Source organism: Petaurus breviceps, unplaced genomic scaffold, assembly GCF_028583685.1.
Source record: "Petaurus breviceps papuanus isolate PSGF00001 unplaced genomic scaffold, PetGlider_PUasm1.0 90804, whole genome shotgun sequence".
Taxonomy (NCBI): Eukaryota; Metazoa; Chordata; class Mammalia; order Diprotodontia; family Petauridae; genus Petaurus; species Petaurus breviceps.
In genome coordinates, this window is record NW_027187348.1 from 11,711,848 (window position 1) to 11,729,619 (window position 17,772).

General features: G+C 36.6%; 1 protein-coding gene across 2 annotated transcripts in view; it reads left to right on the forward strand.

The window, feature by feature from the left end:
* The first annotated feature begins 224 nt into the window (after positions 1-224).
* PGAP1 (post-GPI attachment to proteins inositol deacylase 1) overlaps positions 225-17,772 on the forward strand; it is a 93,230-nt gene continuing 75,682 nt past the window's right edge. Inside the window, exons 1-5 of one of the 2 annotated variants that reach the window (XM_069070162.1) lie at positions 225-578; positions 7,677-7,830; positions 9,033-9,208; positions 10,210-10,381; positions 11,942-12,099. In XM_069070162.1, coding sequence (XP_068926263.1) covers positions 435-578; positions 7,677-7,830; positions 9,033-9,208; positions 10,210-10,381; positions 11,942-12,099 — 804 coding nt within the window. In that variant the 5' untranslated portion in view covers positions 225-434. The remainder of the gene's footprint in view (positions 579-7,676; positions 7,831-9,032; positions 9,209-10,209; positions 10,382-11,941; positions 12,100-17,772) is intronic. The other variant, XM_069070160.1, reaches the window with a different exon arrangement.

Below are 17,772 nucleotides of genomic sequence, written 5' to 3' on the forward strand. Positions count from 1 at the left end.
CTTCCTCTTCCATATTTGTGATTCAGAATTCCAGCAATCCCCCGGCCCATCCCTCCTCCTCCTTCTGCTGAGACTCTTTAAGGAGAGGGAAGGGGCGGGGGAAAGGAACGAACAGGAATCCGAACCCGAACCCGAACGCGCGCGCGCACACACACACACACACACACACACACACACACACACACACACACACCCCCTCTGCGGGGCCCCCCCTATTCCGCGCATGCGTGCTTGCGTTCGAACAGCCGCGGGGAAGGGCGGGCTGGCAGGCTGACAGACCGACATGGTGGGGGGAGGTGGGCGTGGGAGCTGGGTGGGCGCATGCGCAGAGGCGCTTCTCCTGCCTGGTCTCCTAGCAGAGAGTCACTAGGGTGTCAGGGTCTCCGTCAGTCAGTCGGTCGGCCAGGGCTGGAGGCCCCAGCTCTCTGTGCGAGATGGTCTCTTTGGCCAAAGCCTGGACGGTGACGTTTTATGGGGTTTTGGCGCTGATGGTGGCCCTTGGAATATGGGATGTTTTCTTTGGGTACGAAGAGAACAGGTGCAGCATGAGCTACATGTTCGAGTATCCAGAATACCAGGTGAGTGTAGCCCCGCCCCCGCTTCTGCCCCACCCCTCCCCCAACCCCATTTTTTTCTCCCCTCACCCCAACATACCCCAGCCCTGTCTCTGTGACCCCTCCTTTCACTAACAACCTATTCGTATTTAATGGGGATTGTTGCTAGGTGCTAGCCCTTGCTTCCCAGTCCTCGCCCCCTCCCCAGTATTCCCCATGCCCCTTGCCTCACGATAGTTTCCAGATCCCAAGCCCTGGATTCTTCCTTTTGGCATGGCTCTAACCAAATCCCTCACCCCCATTCCAACGTTACCTCAGTGTTTCCTGCCCCCCAACAGGTGCCTGCCGAGACCTCGTTATTTTAACTCCCCCTCCCCCCAATATCACAGACGGTAGTTTTCCCTTTTCTGCAACCAGGTATAAAATGCTGCAGAGGAAGGGAGTGTGAGTGTAGGCTGCCTGTTGAAGGCATTGTTTTCCCTTGTAGAAGCTGTGTTCTGTAGGATTTGATGCATGACTGAATGGGGGGGGGGGAGAGGGGGAGTATGTTTCTTTTGAAGCTGTTTGCACAAATATATTTTATAAGCTACATCTCTTTTGGTATTTGTGTGTGCTAGTACTTAACAATCCCAACCTGTTACCAGTTGCATGCACCACCTGTTCCACAGTGTTGTTATTTTTCTATTCAATTCAAACATTTATTAAGTGACTACTATGTGCAAAACAGGTAGGGCTACGGTGTAAAAAGGACCGGTTTTTTCCTTTAATGTTCTTAAAACAAAGGCCTTGCTTATATAAATTTAACCACTCCCCCCTCCCGAGTATGTTCAAACCTCAATTTTCTCACCAATATGGTGTACTAGAGCATGGGATTATTCTTCACAATAAAATGGTTCAGTGGTTCAGTGTCAAAATGATGGCACTGTCCTAGTTAATTTCTCTGTAATCCTTATCCAAAATATGTGTAGCTTTAATTTTAATAATAATGTAGTGGAAAGCATTGGGTTTGCAGTCAGAAAACCTAGATTCTTATCTCAATTTCCTATATTACATTTGTGACCTTGGGTAAGTCAAAGTCAAAGGTTAGTTTCTGTAGTTTCCTCAATTATGTCAAAAACGAGTTGGACTAGATGATGAAGATCTTTTCTGATGCTCACATTGTACAATAATAACTCCTGTAATAATTCCAAGAAAAATACCTCCATATGGTTTCTAAAACTATATTTTGGTAAATCAGAGAGGAATGTAGTACCACACTTATTCAGTGAAATGTCATGGGAAAGCAGTATGTTTCTGCTATATACTTTCCTACTACTGTTTACAGTTCTGTACGCTATTTCATCTGAAGTGGTGATTTGTTTTCTAAGGACTAAATTTGTGGAAATTTACATATTGGCTCTTTTTCTTAAAATGTGCTTGCTAATCAGGGTTTTGAATTAGTGACTGGCAAAAGAAATGAAATGGAAACATTTGATGATAAATTTTGCTTGGCCTAAGAGGGCAGAACAAGAAATAAAGAATAGACTATGCAAAGAGCAAATTGAGGTCTGAAAACAGAAGTGATGAAATAATTGGCATTTTAAGATTGCATTCTATAAATTATTTAAATGGTTTTGTTTTATTTTGTCTCTCTAACTCAAGAGTATTTAGGGTTTTTGTGTGTAATAGACACCTTTGACAGTTTGGTGGATTCTACGGACCCCTTTTCAAAATAATGTTTTAAAATGCATAAGAAAACTAATTTTTTTGAAATACAGTTATTAAAATATTTTTAAAAGCAATTTTAAAGATCCCAGGTTAATAATCCTTGCTCTAACTGAATATTATTTCCTTTCTATTTTGTATCATTTAATAATTAGGAAGATCTCAGTAGGCTAAAGTAGGTTGTCTTGATTATCTATGCTAAGAGTTTGGCTTAAATCATATTACTGTATAACAATGATAATTCCCATTTATTTTTAGACTACAAACAATAAATGAAGGTATTTTAGTTGTAGTAATAGTAGTAAGCAATTGCCCTTTCACAGAATCACAGAATTTTGAAATTGGAAGGGCCTTCAATGGCCAATGAGTCCAGCCCATAATTGGAAAAGGATCCTGTCCTGTTATGTGATTATTCAACCTTTACTTGCAGTCTCAGGTTGTATTCTTCCCATTATTTCCTCTATAATTCTTCATGATAAATGTTATTTACTATATTAGTCATTAATTCTGTCAGCATTTATTAAAGGCCTACTATGTGCCAGGCACTGCTACATTTTATGTGCATCAATGTTCATTAGGGATATTTTTATCATAGAAAAAGATAGAAATGATATCTTCTTTTTTATTATTATTATTGCACATAGTTTGTGTAGTATCAGAACTAATTGATACAATTCACTTGTGATTCCAACAGGTCCTAGAGGTTTTTTTTCCTTCACTTTGTGAGTTTATTTATTGCTTGTTCAATTTATTTTTCTAAATTGGGTTATTTAAATCATCTATTTCTTCACTTGCTAATTTGGGTATTTTACAATTTGTAAGTATTATCAGTTTGGTTAGTATGTAATTGGGCAAAAGAGTTTCTAATAATTTCATTTGTTTATTATTTAGTTTTAAGGTTTTTTTTTCCATTTCTGATACTCTCAGTTTGTTTTTTTCTCTTTTTTAATCAAGTTAGTTAATTTCATCTATTTTGTTATTTTTAAAAACCAGTTCCTATTTCTGTTTATCAATTCAGTGGTTGTTTTGCTTCCAGTTTTATTAATATCTATAATTTTCACAATTTCTGCTTTGTTAATTAGTTGGGGATTTTTGATTTGTTGATCAAGTTATTTTAATAGTATGTCTTATCATTGATTTGTTCTTTTTCTTATTGCTGAAGGCATTTAGAGATATAAATTTTCCCCTTATAATTGCTTTAGCTGTATCCCATAAATTTTGGTATTTTGTCTCATTATTTCCATTGCCTTTGATGAAATTTTCTTGTTTCTATAATTTAATCTTTGACCTAAAATGACTTTATTAGAGCTTCACTTACCTTTAAATTCTTTCTTTAAGGGCCCTTTTTTGAGTAGAATTTTTATTGCATTATGATCAGCAAATAATGGGTATAATTTATATTTTTGGATATTTTTATTCCTTAGTACAGTCAGTTTTTGTAAATGTGTGATATGCAGCTTAGAAATACATAAATTCCATTCTACTCCCATCCAGTCTGCTCCAAGATTCTATCACCTCTAAGTTTTCTAAAGTTCTGTTTAGGTCTTTAATTTCTTATTTATCATTTGGCTAAATTTCTCTATATCTGAAAGGGATATATTACAATCCCCCACTATTATTGATTTGCTATCTATTTCTCCCCAATTCAATTAACTTATCCTGTTAATATTTAGCTGCTATGTTATCAGTTACATGTATATTAAGTATTAATATTGATTTGTTATCTGTTGTGCCCTTTAGCATACTCTAATTTCCTTGCCTCTTATTATCTCATTTCTGTTTACTGTAGCCTTATCCAAAATCATTATTGCTACTCTTGCTTTTTTAAGTCCTGCTGAAGTATGATAGATTTTGCTCCTGCCCTTCATTTGAACACAGTGAGTTTTTGTGTTTCAGATCTTTCTTGTAAACGACATATTGTCAGATTCAACTTTCTAATCCATGCTTCCACTATTCCATTTTGTGGGTGAACTCATACTATTTGCACTCATAGTTTTGTTTTTTAATTGTTTATTTCCTCTATTCTGTCTTACATTTTTTCTTCTCTTTACTTCTACCTCCTTGTTTACAAGTAAGGTGATAGGATGAGAGAATTTACCTCATACTTGTGATCTTCTAAATGAAACAGCTTCCTTTCTTTTATAGGCCATTTTTTCCTCCTTAATGTGCCCCTCTTCTCAGGTTTTCACTTTCTCTTCCTTTTCTTTTAATCTTCACATGCCTTTCTCCAATATTCCAGCTTGTTTTGATTATAACTATTCTCTTCTCTTTCCTTAGCCTCTTAATCTTCTCTCTTTTTCCTCTTTGATTTTAATATATTTCTATATCAAGATCATTACGTGGGTGTGTATGTTTAGAAATGTATCAGTTTTCCTTTGTCTAATTCAGATGAAATGAGATTCATGGGATGCTTCATTCTTCCTTCATGGCTATATAATCTTCATCTTATACCCCTCTTTTATGCAATAGTGATTTTCCTCCTCTTTTTGCTTCTTTCCTACCCATCATCATCTCCTGGTCTCCTTTCCCTTCTATTTTTATTTTTTCCTAAAATCATTAAAAAAGAACAAGACCGCCTATAGACCCTTTATCATTTTTGCCTTTCTCTTGATCTTTAAAAATACTAAGCTTATGAGAAAACATCTCTCTCCCTATTAACATGTAAACAGCTTATCCTCACATATTCCTGTTCAGTTTTGTGATTTTGTGTACTTTACTATGTTCTCTTCCCACGTGCACTTACATTTCAAAGTGTTTACCCAGTCCTGGCCTTTTTATCAGGAATGCCTGGAAATCCCCTATTCCATTAAAGGTCCAACCCTCCCCCACTACCACCTTCTGGTAGAATAGCAGTACCAGATAGGTTCCCCTTGGTAATAAAATTTATTTTTCTGAATTTTATAATATCATATTACAAGGTCTCTTCTGCTTTAGAGTGGCAGCTACTGTATCTTGGATGATCCCTGTTGTGATTCCTTAGAATTTGAACTCCTTCATTTTGGCCACTTATAATTTTTTTTCCTTTGATGTGGAATCTTTGGATTTTGGTTGTGAAGTCCCTAGGAATTTTCATTTTAGGGTTTCTTTTTAAAGGTGACCAGTAAATTGTTTCTATATTTACTGTATGATAGTGACAGAGGGAGAGTCTAGAAATGATAGTGAGCAGCAAGATATATTCTGATTCTCTCACCATGACCAGTGAGTATAGGATATGAGTGAAGGGTGGCCAGGAATATAGTGGCATTAGGAGGGATCCAGGTCAGAGTGAGAGCCAGAAGATGGATGGAGATGAAAAAGATTTTTAAGATTAAAAGCAGGTATTTCAGAGAATATAGTAAAAGGGACAAGTAGATTTAGAGTAGAACATTTGGGGCACAGGCTGGAGGGGAATGGGAGTAAGGGAGCAAGCAGTGGGGAATGGGGAATAGGGAATGGGATTTGTACATCAGTACCTTGGTGTTCAGAGTCCTTGGGATATGGAGACTATATGGGACTGGGAGTATGCCAACCATTGAGGAACAGAGTCCATGCAAAAATATTGGTGATTAGAGAGAATTCATTTAGGAAGGTAGATGATTATACTATTCAAGGCTCTCCCATATGGTTTAATCTTATGGCAGGTGGTTATATGTTCCATGAGTCCCATGTGGCCCACAGGATCTTGCAGCAGGAAAGGCAGGTGAAGGCTTGTCTTGAGGGTGTATGGATAGGAGCAGGAGCTTGCAGTTTGAGATGTGTTTTGTCTGGGACCTGCCTGTGGAGCCCTGGAGAAGGCTCTGGGGTGAATACAGAGGCCAAGGACTCTGACTTGGATACTTTACTGTAGCAGGGATTCCTGGGAATACCCTAGGGCAAAGAGGCCAGAGGACAGTCTGTCATCTGCTTAAAGATGATAGCTAAATCCTTAAAATTAGTGAAGTTAACAAGAAAGCGTATAGAGGAACAAGTAAAGAGAGCCTAAGACAGAACCTTGGGGAATATCCATAACCTAGAGTCAGGATGCAGTGATAATAGACATTTAGTCATGAAGTAGTCAGAAAAGGAGTGGTCAGAAAGGTAGGAAAAAAATCTGGAGGGAGGAGTGTCATGAAACCCAGAGAAAAGATAGTATCTGGAAGATGGTAGTTAATAGTGCAAATGCAGCAGATAGAGTGTTATGTGCAAAGCCAGCAAGGCAGCAGATGTCAAGAAAGTGAGTGGGATAGAATTTGAAGCATGACTTGGGCTGGCTAGATATATTGGGCCATGGTACACCAGCATTGTAGATGGCAACAAGATGGCTGAGGTAGACTCTAACTAAGCTCCTTGAGGACAAGAATTTTCATTTTTGTCAGTATATTCTCAGGACCTATGATGATATCTTGACATGATAGATTAACAAATGTTTTATTGAACTGAATTAGTAATATGGTGCAGATAACTTAAGGTATTTGGGGGTGGTAGATAGTCCCATTTGAGATGAGCAGTGGACTTGTGATTTCATTGGCATAGGGAACTTCTTAAATTAAAAAAATTTTTTTTTTTGCCTTTTGGAGGGCAGTTGGGATTAAGTAACTTGTCCAAGGTTACATGGCTAGTTTTTTTGTGTGTGGGTGTTAAGTGTCTGAGGCCTGAACCGAACTCGGGTCCTCCTGACCCTGGTGCCGGTGCTTTACTCACTGCACCACCTAGCCACCCCCATAGGGAACTTCTTAATAAGGAGACTGTCCACCATTGCAGGTTGGAATCTTTGCCACTTAGTTGTTTAGGGCATTGAATGAAGTTAAGTGACCGATTAGAGTCACACAGCCAGTTTATGTAAGAAGTGGGAACTGAACACAGCTCTTCATTTATTATAGCATACTGCCTTTATGTTGTTTGAACAGTGCTAGAATAATGGGCTGTATATGCTATGTTGAAACTTTTTCTGTTTAAAATAATAACTAAGTCAAAATACAACCACATAAACTGCTCAGAAGCTCAAAGACAGCTAGTTTTATGTGTGTATATGTATCTATATCTATCTAACCTTTAAAGTCAGAAACAAATGCTAATCTCTTGGCTTATCTGTGTAAGAAATGTAGGATTTTCTCATAAAACATGGCTGCAGGGTTAAAATGTATTTGCTGAGCCCATTGTAGGACAAAATATATGAAGTAGAGAGATCATAAATCTGCATTATTAAAAATAACTAGTTTTTCTTTGAATTAGGTAGCAGATGCAGCATATGTTTAGATGAGCATTTGGGGATATGAATTACACTTTAGAAAAGGAAGGAAAGATTAGTGGCACATTTTTTTGTTGATTTTGTTAATATAATTTACCTTACTTGATTCTTTTAGTGCTTTGCTGTGGTAGTTAGTGGATTTTCTAAGTATTCAATTTCCTGAATTCTTTAGAAAAGTTAAAGATATATGGTTAAAATGTTTCTTTCCACAGAAAATCAACCTTCCGCACAAACTGACTAGACAGTATCCAGCTTATGAGTTGTATTTGTATGGAGAAGGGAGCTATGCCCAAGAAAACAAAAATCTCATGTTGTCAGGGATTCCAGTTCTTTTTCTTCCTGGTAATGCTGGAAGTTATAAACAAGGTAAGACTTTTAAGTGAATTTTGAAAAATATTGTATTAAAAAATCTTTTTATCCCTACAATGTGGTTAGTACTATGTTAGCTTTGGGCGTAGGGAAGCTATAAAATAAGTACATAGCATCCTGCCTTCAAAGAGTTTATAATCTAGTTGAGTAGATTATTAATATTAGAATAGATACTAATTTCTGTGGGAAGTCAAAAAGGGGAAGGAGAATCATGGGCTAGAGTTTTCAGGAAAGGCTTTATTTAGCACAGTGGGAGACAGACTGGGAAGGATTTGGATAGATAGTGAGGAATAGGATGAGTATTGCAGATGAAGCAGCTATGTGCACCCATACCTGTTCCCTGAACATAGAGTCATCCAAAAGCATAATGGGCTTATTCTTGGAGTAGAGACTTCTTCTTCAGTGGAATTCTTGAACTAAAGGCTGAGGGAGCACTTAACATAAATGTATCATAGAAGGGATTCTTATTTAAGTACAGGTTGGATTTGATAGACTCCAAGGTCCCTTCCATATGATACTGAAAGGAAGGCATGGGCATATTGTGTTGGGAAGCATTAAAGAGGATGAACTAACTAACTAGAACTGAGGATGATGTTGATGGGGAGATGAAGATAATGGTGATGGTGGTGGTATATTTGTATGGTGCTTTAAAGTTTGCAAAGTACTTTATAAATATTATCTCCTTTGATCTTCATAACAAGCCTGTGATGTTGAATGGATAAAGTAAGGGGTTATAGAAGTCTTTGAATACCAGGATGGGGAGTATGAACTTTATCTGAGGAGTAGTAAGGAGATGTTATCGGTTCCTTAGGGATATAAATGTTGTGGTGGAGGCTGTGGTTAAAGCCTCTCAAGCTTGGGTAGGACATTCAAGAACTATTCCATTTTGAGAGAGAAAGATAATCCAGAGACATCTCTGTATCACTTAATTAGTTTGTATTGACATGATATGACTTTTGGTGCTTACTTTCCCCCTCAGTCCTAAACTGGGAGTAATTTTTCTTAATAGAGAGAATGATGCTGCTGAAATGAAAGCATTCCATTGTTGGTTGCTGCTTGCTGCCATTATGAAATATGCTATTTACATTCAGGACCTAGTGGGCAAGTCATTACCTGAAAAAAGGACATTGTATTGTAGTAATATTTATCTAAATTATTTTGGACTTCCTTAAAATAATTTCCCCCCTTTTCCATTCCAGTACGCTCTCTTGGCTCTATTGCACTTAGAAAAGCAGAAGACATTGACTTCAAATACCACTTTGATTTCTTTAGTATAAACTTCAACGAAGAGCTGGTGGCACTATATGGTGGAAGTCTTAAGAAACAAACAAAATTTGTTCATGAATGCATTAAAATAATCCTTAAACTCTATGAGGTAAGATGTTAGGTAGCAGATCTTCATTCTTCCTTTTTCTTTATAAAGCAGTATATGTTAGTTAGGTAGTTTATGGGGTTTTTCACTTTGAGGTATCATTTATTTCAAAATTATTAAATTCACAAAAGTTTTAAGAAGTGTGTGTGCACACATGTATGCATGTGTATGTGTATATGGGTATGTGGTTTCTGAAATTTAGAATTCACACTAAAATTTCTTGTGATAAACTTGAATATTGTTGGGATGGGGATTTTGGAAATTAGCAGTTAACAGTTATTACTAAGACATGTAATTGCTAATAATTCATTATGTTCATATAGTCCCTGGTAGTAATTTTCTTCACTTTAAAGAAAAGCACATTGGCCATTTACCTGTGATCACATAGCAAATTGCTTATGCACTTAGCTTCAGTTTACATGATTTAGTACTAAAAGCAGCATTTAGTAATGCATGTTTGAGTCTAGTGAGTTACTAAAGAAACATACATAAGATACAGTCTTTGAATGTAAGGCACATGTAACTTAATATAGGAAACAACATAAGTAGTGTGGCTATACAATGATTGATTTTTCATACATATGAAAATTACTTTATAGTATTCATGCTATATAGAGAATAAAATACTAAATAGAGAATAAAACAATATCTAGTGATTTTGTCATGTGGACAGTAGGTTAAATTAGAGAAGGAGACTATGGGTGTCTAGAGCCAGTAGTGAGCACCATAGAATCGGGACATTAGATGAATTTTGAATGTACAGAGTTTGGATAGAGTGGGAACAATATGAGAAGTTCAGCATGGGGGACTGAGGAGACAGAATGAGTGAGTAAGTGATAGATCATTTAGTAATGATAATAGCAGAGGAAATAACAGACCTGCATTGGTAGAGGAAGTTTCCTCACTTGAGAGTTTTCTGTGCTAATAACATTACAGGTCTAGTCCCTGTCCCTTTTAAACTGATGCTTTCAAAGGGACCAAACCTTATTTTTTATTTTTCACAGGGTCAAGATTTTGCACCAAAAAGTGTTGCAATTGTTGGTCATTCCATGGGTGGCCTTGTTGCAAGAGCATTGCTTACAATAAAGAATTTTAAGCCAGAACTGATAAATCTTCTAGTTACCCAAGCCACACCACATACTGCACCTGTAATGTCATTAGATAGCTATCTCAATGGTAAGTGTTTGAATAAGAGTTCTTAACTTACAGATACAAGTTATTGATTGCTAATTTATTTAGATTCTGTATCCAAGGAAATAACTGTGGTGGTATGTGTTATGGACCAGAACATATAGAACGATCTTTTGTTTGCTATTTCAACAATATGAGTACAGAATGAGTATTTCTGAAAGTTGTTAATTGTTAAATAGACCAAACTGATTTGTATTAAGATTTGAATTGTGATTTGTAAGACAGATAGAAAGTAGAAATATTGATAATATTCTGCCTACTGTATTCTGAGGAATTTGGGAACCAAATATGTCATAGAATAAACTTGAGCTTTATAATGAAGCAGATCTTATTTTTCGAATATGACAGTGTTAAAAAAAAAAAAAAACAACCCAGCTCTTCCTATCCTAGTCTTATGCTAATTAGAGTGAGGGGTACTTTGCAGAGGATTAGATGTGTAAACACAAGTTGGTTTTGAAAATGAAAATTTATTTCCTTCACTCCATAAACACAGCATAAGATTCCTTTTCTTCATGTGTTGTATGAGCTCTTCAAGATCAAGGGCTATCTCAGGTTTTCTATTTAAATCTCTACCTGTGGGCATGTAGGATAAGTAAACAATATATGTATATTAATGTCATGATAACAATTCAGAGATGACCATACACCAATTATAATTTTTTGCCTTTCTGGCCATTATTATGCTATAGTGTTGTACAAATGCAATAATTTGTTGAACAGAATTCTCTGGGAATCTGAAATAATGTAGCAATCATAATATCATTAAAGTGGCTATTATAATTTATTGCCAAAAAGTAAATTTATACTATGAGACAATCTGACCCATCAGTCCTCAGGATGAATTTTGCCTTATCCTTTTTTCCCTACTTGTACTTATGCTGTATCAACTTTTCAGTAAGGAAACATTTTTGTTGTGTTGTTGCTATGTGGCTTTTAATGGTTTTAATGGCAAATCATCAGTCAGTTTAGAGACAATTTAAGGCTGAGCTATCAATCTGTGTAGCATATTCTTAGGATTAGGACTCACAAACATTTTTCGAATGGCAGCATTTAAAAGCCTCAGTTTAAGACTTAGCCATATTACGGAATCTTTAGGCCTACATAGGCAAAGGGACACTACATAGGGTATAGAAGTTGTATGCTTTTTCTGTGGAGGCAGGTTTTAGTCTTGATTTTGATGAGTTTAAGGCCTGAGGTTCCCTGATAAAATGTATTTCTCATTGATAAACAGTCATCCAGATGAGATGCATAGACTATTATCTGTAACTTTGCTTCTGTGAATATGGAGGTGTCAGAGGAGATTAAATTTGTAGGTATTATTTTTTCCTTTTTTTTTTTTGACTAGCCTAACTACTAACCTGTTGGCAAAGTGGAAATAGATGACAATGTTTTTGTTAAGTTTCTATTCATTTTTAAGGCAAGACAATGGTAATTGTACATTGTTGAATACTAATCCTTTTGAATTTCCAGTTTAATCACAGGCATTACAGAAATGTTACTGTTATATAACATTTAAGTCATTACCTTATTTTTTTTTTCTTTCAGATTTTTATAAAACAGTAAACAACTACTGGCTTCTGAATGCTCAGGACATAAAGCTAACCACCCTCTCAATAGCTGGAGGGTTCCGAGATTATCAAGTTCGATCAGGACTGAGTTTTCTAACAAAACTAAGTCCAGAGACCAAGGCTTTATCTGTTGTGGTAATCAGTTTTGTTGATTTTGGGTTTTTCTCTTTAGGCTTTACTAGGTTTCTTTCTGATGGCAGGTGGGGAGGGGGGCGGGGGGGAGAGTAACGTGTAATCAATTAGTCAACAAGTAATTATTTTTTTGTCTTTTTTTTTTTTTTTTTTGCTTTTTGGAGGGCAGTTGAGATTAAGTGACTTTCCCAAGGTCACATGGCTAGTTTTTGTGTCAAGTGTCTGAGGCCGGATTTGAACTCAGGTCCTCCTGACCCCAGCGCCAATGCTCTATTCACTGCACCACCTAGCCACCCCTCAACAAGTAATTATTAAGCTTTAATATGTTCTCATCATTGAGAATATAAATACAAAGAATAAAACAATTCTTCCTCTCAAAGAACTTACCTTCCTTATAGACAACAATTATGTATGTAAGTATATACAGAATAAATCTAAAGAAAATAAATACATTTAAGTATAACGGAGAACACTAACAATTGGCGGATAAGGAAAGGCTTCATTTAGAAGGATGGCAAGATGCTTCTTGAAGGAAGAGAGATTCTATGAGTGGAGGGAAAGCAATCAGGGATGTGAATGGAATTTACGTTATTCATGGGGATAACTAGAGCAGGGGCATCAATCAATTAATAAACATTTATTAAGTACCTACTAAGCATGAGAATGAGAGAGAATACTTTGTGCAAAGAGCAGATAGAAGGCCAGTTTGCCTGGATTGTAAGGTTTGGGAAAATAATGTTCATTGAAGCTTGAAAATTAGGTTGAGGCTTTAAAAGCTAAAAATTGCCATTTATATTTTTATCCTAGGGGCAATATGAGCTACTAGAGTTTATTAAGTAAGGGCATGAGATGGTCAAATCTACACTTAAGAAAGATCACTATGGCAGCTCTGTGGAGTACTACAGTAGAGGTGACTTGAGGCAGGGAGACCAATTATGAGACTGTTGAAATAATTTAGGCAGAGGTGATGAGAAATAACATGTAATTCTCCCTATTGCTTAGATAGTAGCTGTCTGCTCAGATAGATCCTTGGTCTTCTGTCTATCATTGATAACTCTCTGGCTTCTTGCATACTTAAGGACATATCCTTATTTGAATGTCTATTCCTTGTATACCTCCAAATCTAATTGGAGACAGATTTTTAAAATTTCTCATTCTATACTCTCCAGACAGATACGTAGTCTCTTGTCCACTTGGGGACTACTCTAAGGCCCCTCATTTTATCCCTTTATGGATCAGTCCTCCTGACATATTCCATTTATATTTGACTAACTTACTTAGCTACCTGGTACCTTGACAAGTGAATGCACACTATATGAAGCACAACTTTGATTAATACAAATTGTTTAATGACACCCAAAACTAATACAGCAACATTAATAGGATGAAATGCAGAAAAATTGTATAGAGATTGTAATGGTGAATATGTACAGTGGATAAATCTTGAGAGAGGATAGGATAGTATTGTATTAATCACTGAATAATTGGAAAAATATTTATAAAGTGCTTACAATTCCTAACCTCAAGGAGTTTATATTCCAGTAGGCAGAAGAAAGCCACATAGGGCACTAGTAACCAAGGAAGAATATTTCAGTTTAAAAAGTTACAGGGATGATGTGGAGCCATAGGAGAGTAGATTGACACACCCTTTTAGGAAGTGACAGAGTTGATTTGATAATAGTTCCAGAACTGGGAAGGCTGAGTTTGGGGGAGGATACTTTTGTTGCAGCATGTGACTGGTGAAGAGAAATCTAGGGAATGAAGTGGATCATGGCAGATTCTAGACCTAGACATGGCAGACAACTGTCAATCAGAACAGCATTGTCCCATGGCAAGAGTTTTGGAGATGAAAGGACTAAATCTTCCAGAGCATGGTTTTTGGTCCAAGTACATGGCAGCTGGCAAGGAGATAAAGGAAGGAGATGAAAAATAGAGAAAACATGTGGTGCCCAAGGAACAGGAGCAATCACCATCTATTCCTCTCAGTCACTTCCAGGTGACTATTGTAGTTCCTAGTGGACCACGTACTTGTCCTCAAAAATGCTGTTTTCTTTTATTCACTTTCCTTGGCAGAAATATTCCATGGATAGATAAACTTGTAGCTCAGTTTTTGTGTATCTATTTTCCTCTTGATTGGCCTCTCTAACCTTTGCCTGAATCAACAAGCCCACATACACACACCATTTTCTTATGCTTTCCTGGTCTCCATATGTCATTACCCATATGAAACCATGTCTAATAACTTAAGAAAGGATGCACTTGAATTAGATAGAATTCTCAATTTCTAAACTTTGATTTAAATTCATTCTTCAAGCATAAATGTTCATCCAATTTCATTGGCCTGTTGACTATAGGAATTAACCTTTTCTCTCTACAAGTTACTACCTGAGACCTTCCTGTTCTCATTCAGCCCCTGATTCTTTTTGACTCTTTGTGGCAGGACTGACTGCTTAGTAAAAAGAGGAGGGTAAACCTTTGAGATTGTGCTTCCCTTCTTTTCTTCCTCCCCAGACCCTCAATATTATTCCCAAAGTACTGGTTGCAGCATGGTCCCATTTGACCCTCCAAATATTCTCTCCTTTACTTGTCCCTTACCTCTTACTCCTTTCTGTTCTTTACCTTAGAGCCATAGAATCATAGTGCTAGAGCTAGAAGGGACCACAGAGATCTCTAGTTCAACATCTTAATTGTTTAATGTTTTTTTAAAAATAAATTTACAAATAAGGAGAATGAGGCTGAGAGAAGGAAGTTAAGTAACTTACCCAGAATCATATAGCTTTTAAGTATTTTAAATTGGGAGATTAGAACTCTGGTCTCCTTGATTCCAGGTCCACTGTCCTGTTCACTACACCATACTGCCTCCTAAATCTGTTGAGTTTGAGATACTTATTGGTATCGTCCAATAGACAGTTGGTATTGCAAGACTGAAGCTCGATAGGGGTAAGGCTAGGAATGGATGGGTATATAGAGATAAATAAATTGTAGAAATAATTAATTAAATTAATGGGAGCTGATGAAGTCAGCAAAGGATAACAGAGAAAACAGAAGAGGTGCTAGGACAGACCCTTGGTATATACCTACAATTAGTAGATGTGACTAAGATGATGAAATGACTGAGAAGGGCAGACATGTAGGAGGAAAGCCAGGATAGAGTATCAGGTTACCATTGATAGAAGAGAGAGGTTACAAGAGAAGAGAGTGGTGCTGCAGAGAAGTCAAGACTTGAGGATTGACCATTAGATTTGGAAGTTTAAGAAATTATTTGGTAACTTTCGCATAATGAGTTCTAAGTAATCAACTTTTCCTACAAATTGGGTTTACCATCCACTAGCAAATAAGGAACTACCAATATGTAAAACTTCCAGTTTGATTTGTCTTTCTGGACTGGTATATAGCAATCACTATGCTCTCTAACAACCTCTCAGCTAAATGTGTCTTTTGTAACAAATTTAGATCATTCAGGCAGAAAATAAGTTAGATACAACTTCAGCTTTGTAGACCTTTGTCTTAGTCTAGAGGTTAATTCTGTGTTTTAGCACATTCTACACATAGCCCCTTAAAGGCAATTTACCTTCCTAATTCGTCTTCTTTCCTTTTTCTGTTACTGTACCAGATGCCAATTTGTTTACAGAAGAGAATTGCATTTTTTCCAGCATGTGATGCTGTGCTAAGTTAGGAGAAAATAGCCTATCATCATTTGCATGTTTCCATAAATATTAATTTCTGAAATAGTCACCAAATATATGATAATTCCTGAATAAATAATGACTACCTAATGGATCCTGGATGACATTGACAGCTTTTGAGCTCTAAAACAATGAGAACTGACATTTTATAGCATGTTAACTTTTTTTTTTGCCTTTTGGAGGGCAGTTGGGGTTAAGTGACTTGCCCAAGGTCACACAGTTAGTTTTTGGGTTGTGTCTGGGTCAAGATTTGAACCCAGGTCCTCCTGACTCCAGGGCTGGTGCTCTATTCACTGCCCCACCTAGCTGCCCCTAGTATGTTAACATTTTATATACTTTGTCTTATTTGCTCATTGCATCAAGTTGGTGAGGTAAGAGATACAGGTCTTAATATCTCTATTTTATGATTGAGGAAATGAATCCAGAAAGGATATTACTTGTCTATGGTCACAGAGGTTACTGAATTTGAACCCAGGTCTCTTCTAAACTCTACGTTCAGTGCTCTTTTGATTGTACCATGCTACTTCTTAGTAGAGACCATTATTTTGGCAGCAGTTCTTACATGTTTTGTGTTATTTTTTTCTATTATTTCAGAGTACTTGCTTTACATCCTTTATGATGTTATTTGAACGAATAAATAAATGAAAAAGCTTTTGTGAAGCTCTTGCCCTATTCTAAGTGTTGTGATAAGTAATTGGCAAACAAATACAAGCAAGCAAGACAATCCATGCCCTCAGGGAGCTTACATTCTAATATGGAAAGACTAGGAAAGATACCAAAATAGTGGTAGTTTTTTGATTACTACTTTCAGAGCGGGAAGTATGAGGCAACATTACACAGACATGGTCGGAGAGATTGCTTTTTATGACGTATTTGTTATCAAACTCTGAAATGACCATCTAATGTAATAATTTGCAACTTGATTAACTTAAGTATGCTAATTTATTTAGTAGTTGGTTGTGTTAAGGCTTAAAGATAGTGTCAGATGCTTACATTTATCAACCAAATGTAGAGTTTTTGCATATTCTCTATTTGTCTTTGTTAACCCTCAGAGATCATCACAGGGGTGAAGGTCACTCTGTGATTATGAAAGCTTTTGGTAATGATACATAGTAGGCAGTTGAAGATTACTCCTCCTGCCCCTCAACCTTTTGTACTGTTTCTTCCCTTGAACTATTTGTCACAGTATTCTTATATGACTCATTTTAATAAGCCTCTGTTTTGCTGCATGGGAAGTACTTTTTGAATTTTTTTTTAAGGAATTGAGTCAGAACCAGTGATGCATGCTTATTGTGCACATGGTGCTAAGAGGGATGCTGGGAAAATCTAATTCCCAAATGAGTATGATTGCTTACATTATACTAGGCACAGGCCTAGGATATGGAATAGAATATTGCCAAAAGTCACCTTATTGTTCACTATGTTGATTATCAAAGAAGGGAACTATTAAGGTACTGTTAGGAAGCATTTTGAAGGCATTTCCATTTTCATCATTTGCACAGATTAATTATATTGTTAGCTTAGATCTAGCCATCAGGTAATTTGGCCAACTGCTCTGCACTATGCACTTCTGTAGTCATTATAACTTTCTTAATATTTTCAAAATCCTGTTCTTTGAATGTATCCATGATGTTTTAGGTGACATTGAGTTGAATCTCTTACTAAAGTCACGTAAGGAATAATTTTTAGTAGCCATTAATTTCAGGAAGTAGTGATTTACAGAAACTTTGACATCTTAGAAATAAAGGATCATTGAGTTTCCCATTAGTAACATTTGGGTTAAATGGATTCTTAAAGCTCATTCTTAAAATGCTCAAATACTGTTAAGTCATATTCTGGCACAGTGAGAAGAATACTGGATTTTAGCATCAGGAGACCTTGTTTGGAGTCCCATCTCTGATCCCACCTCTGGGACCTTAGACAACTTCAGTTTCCTCATCTCCAAAATGAGGGAGGTTGGACCCCATGATCCTTCACATTCCTTCTAGCT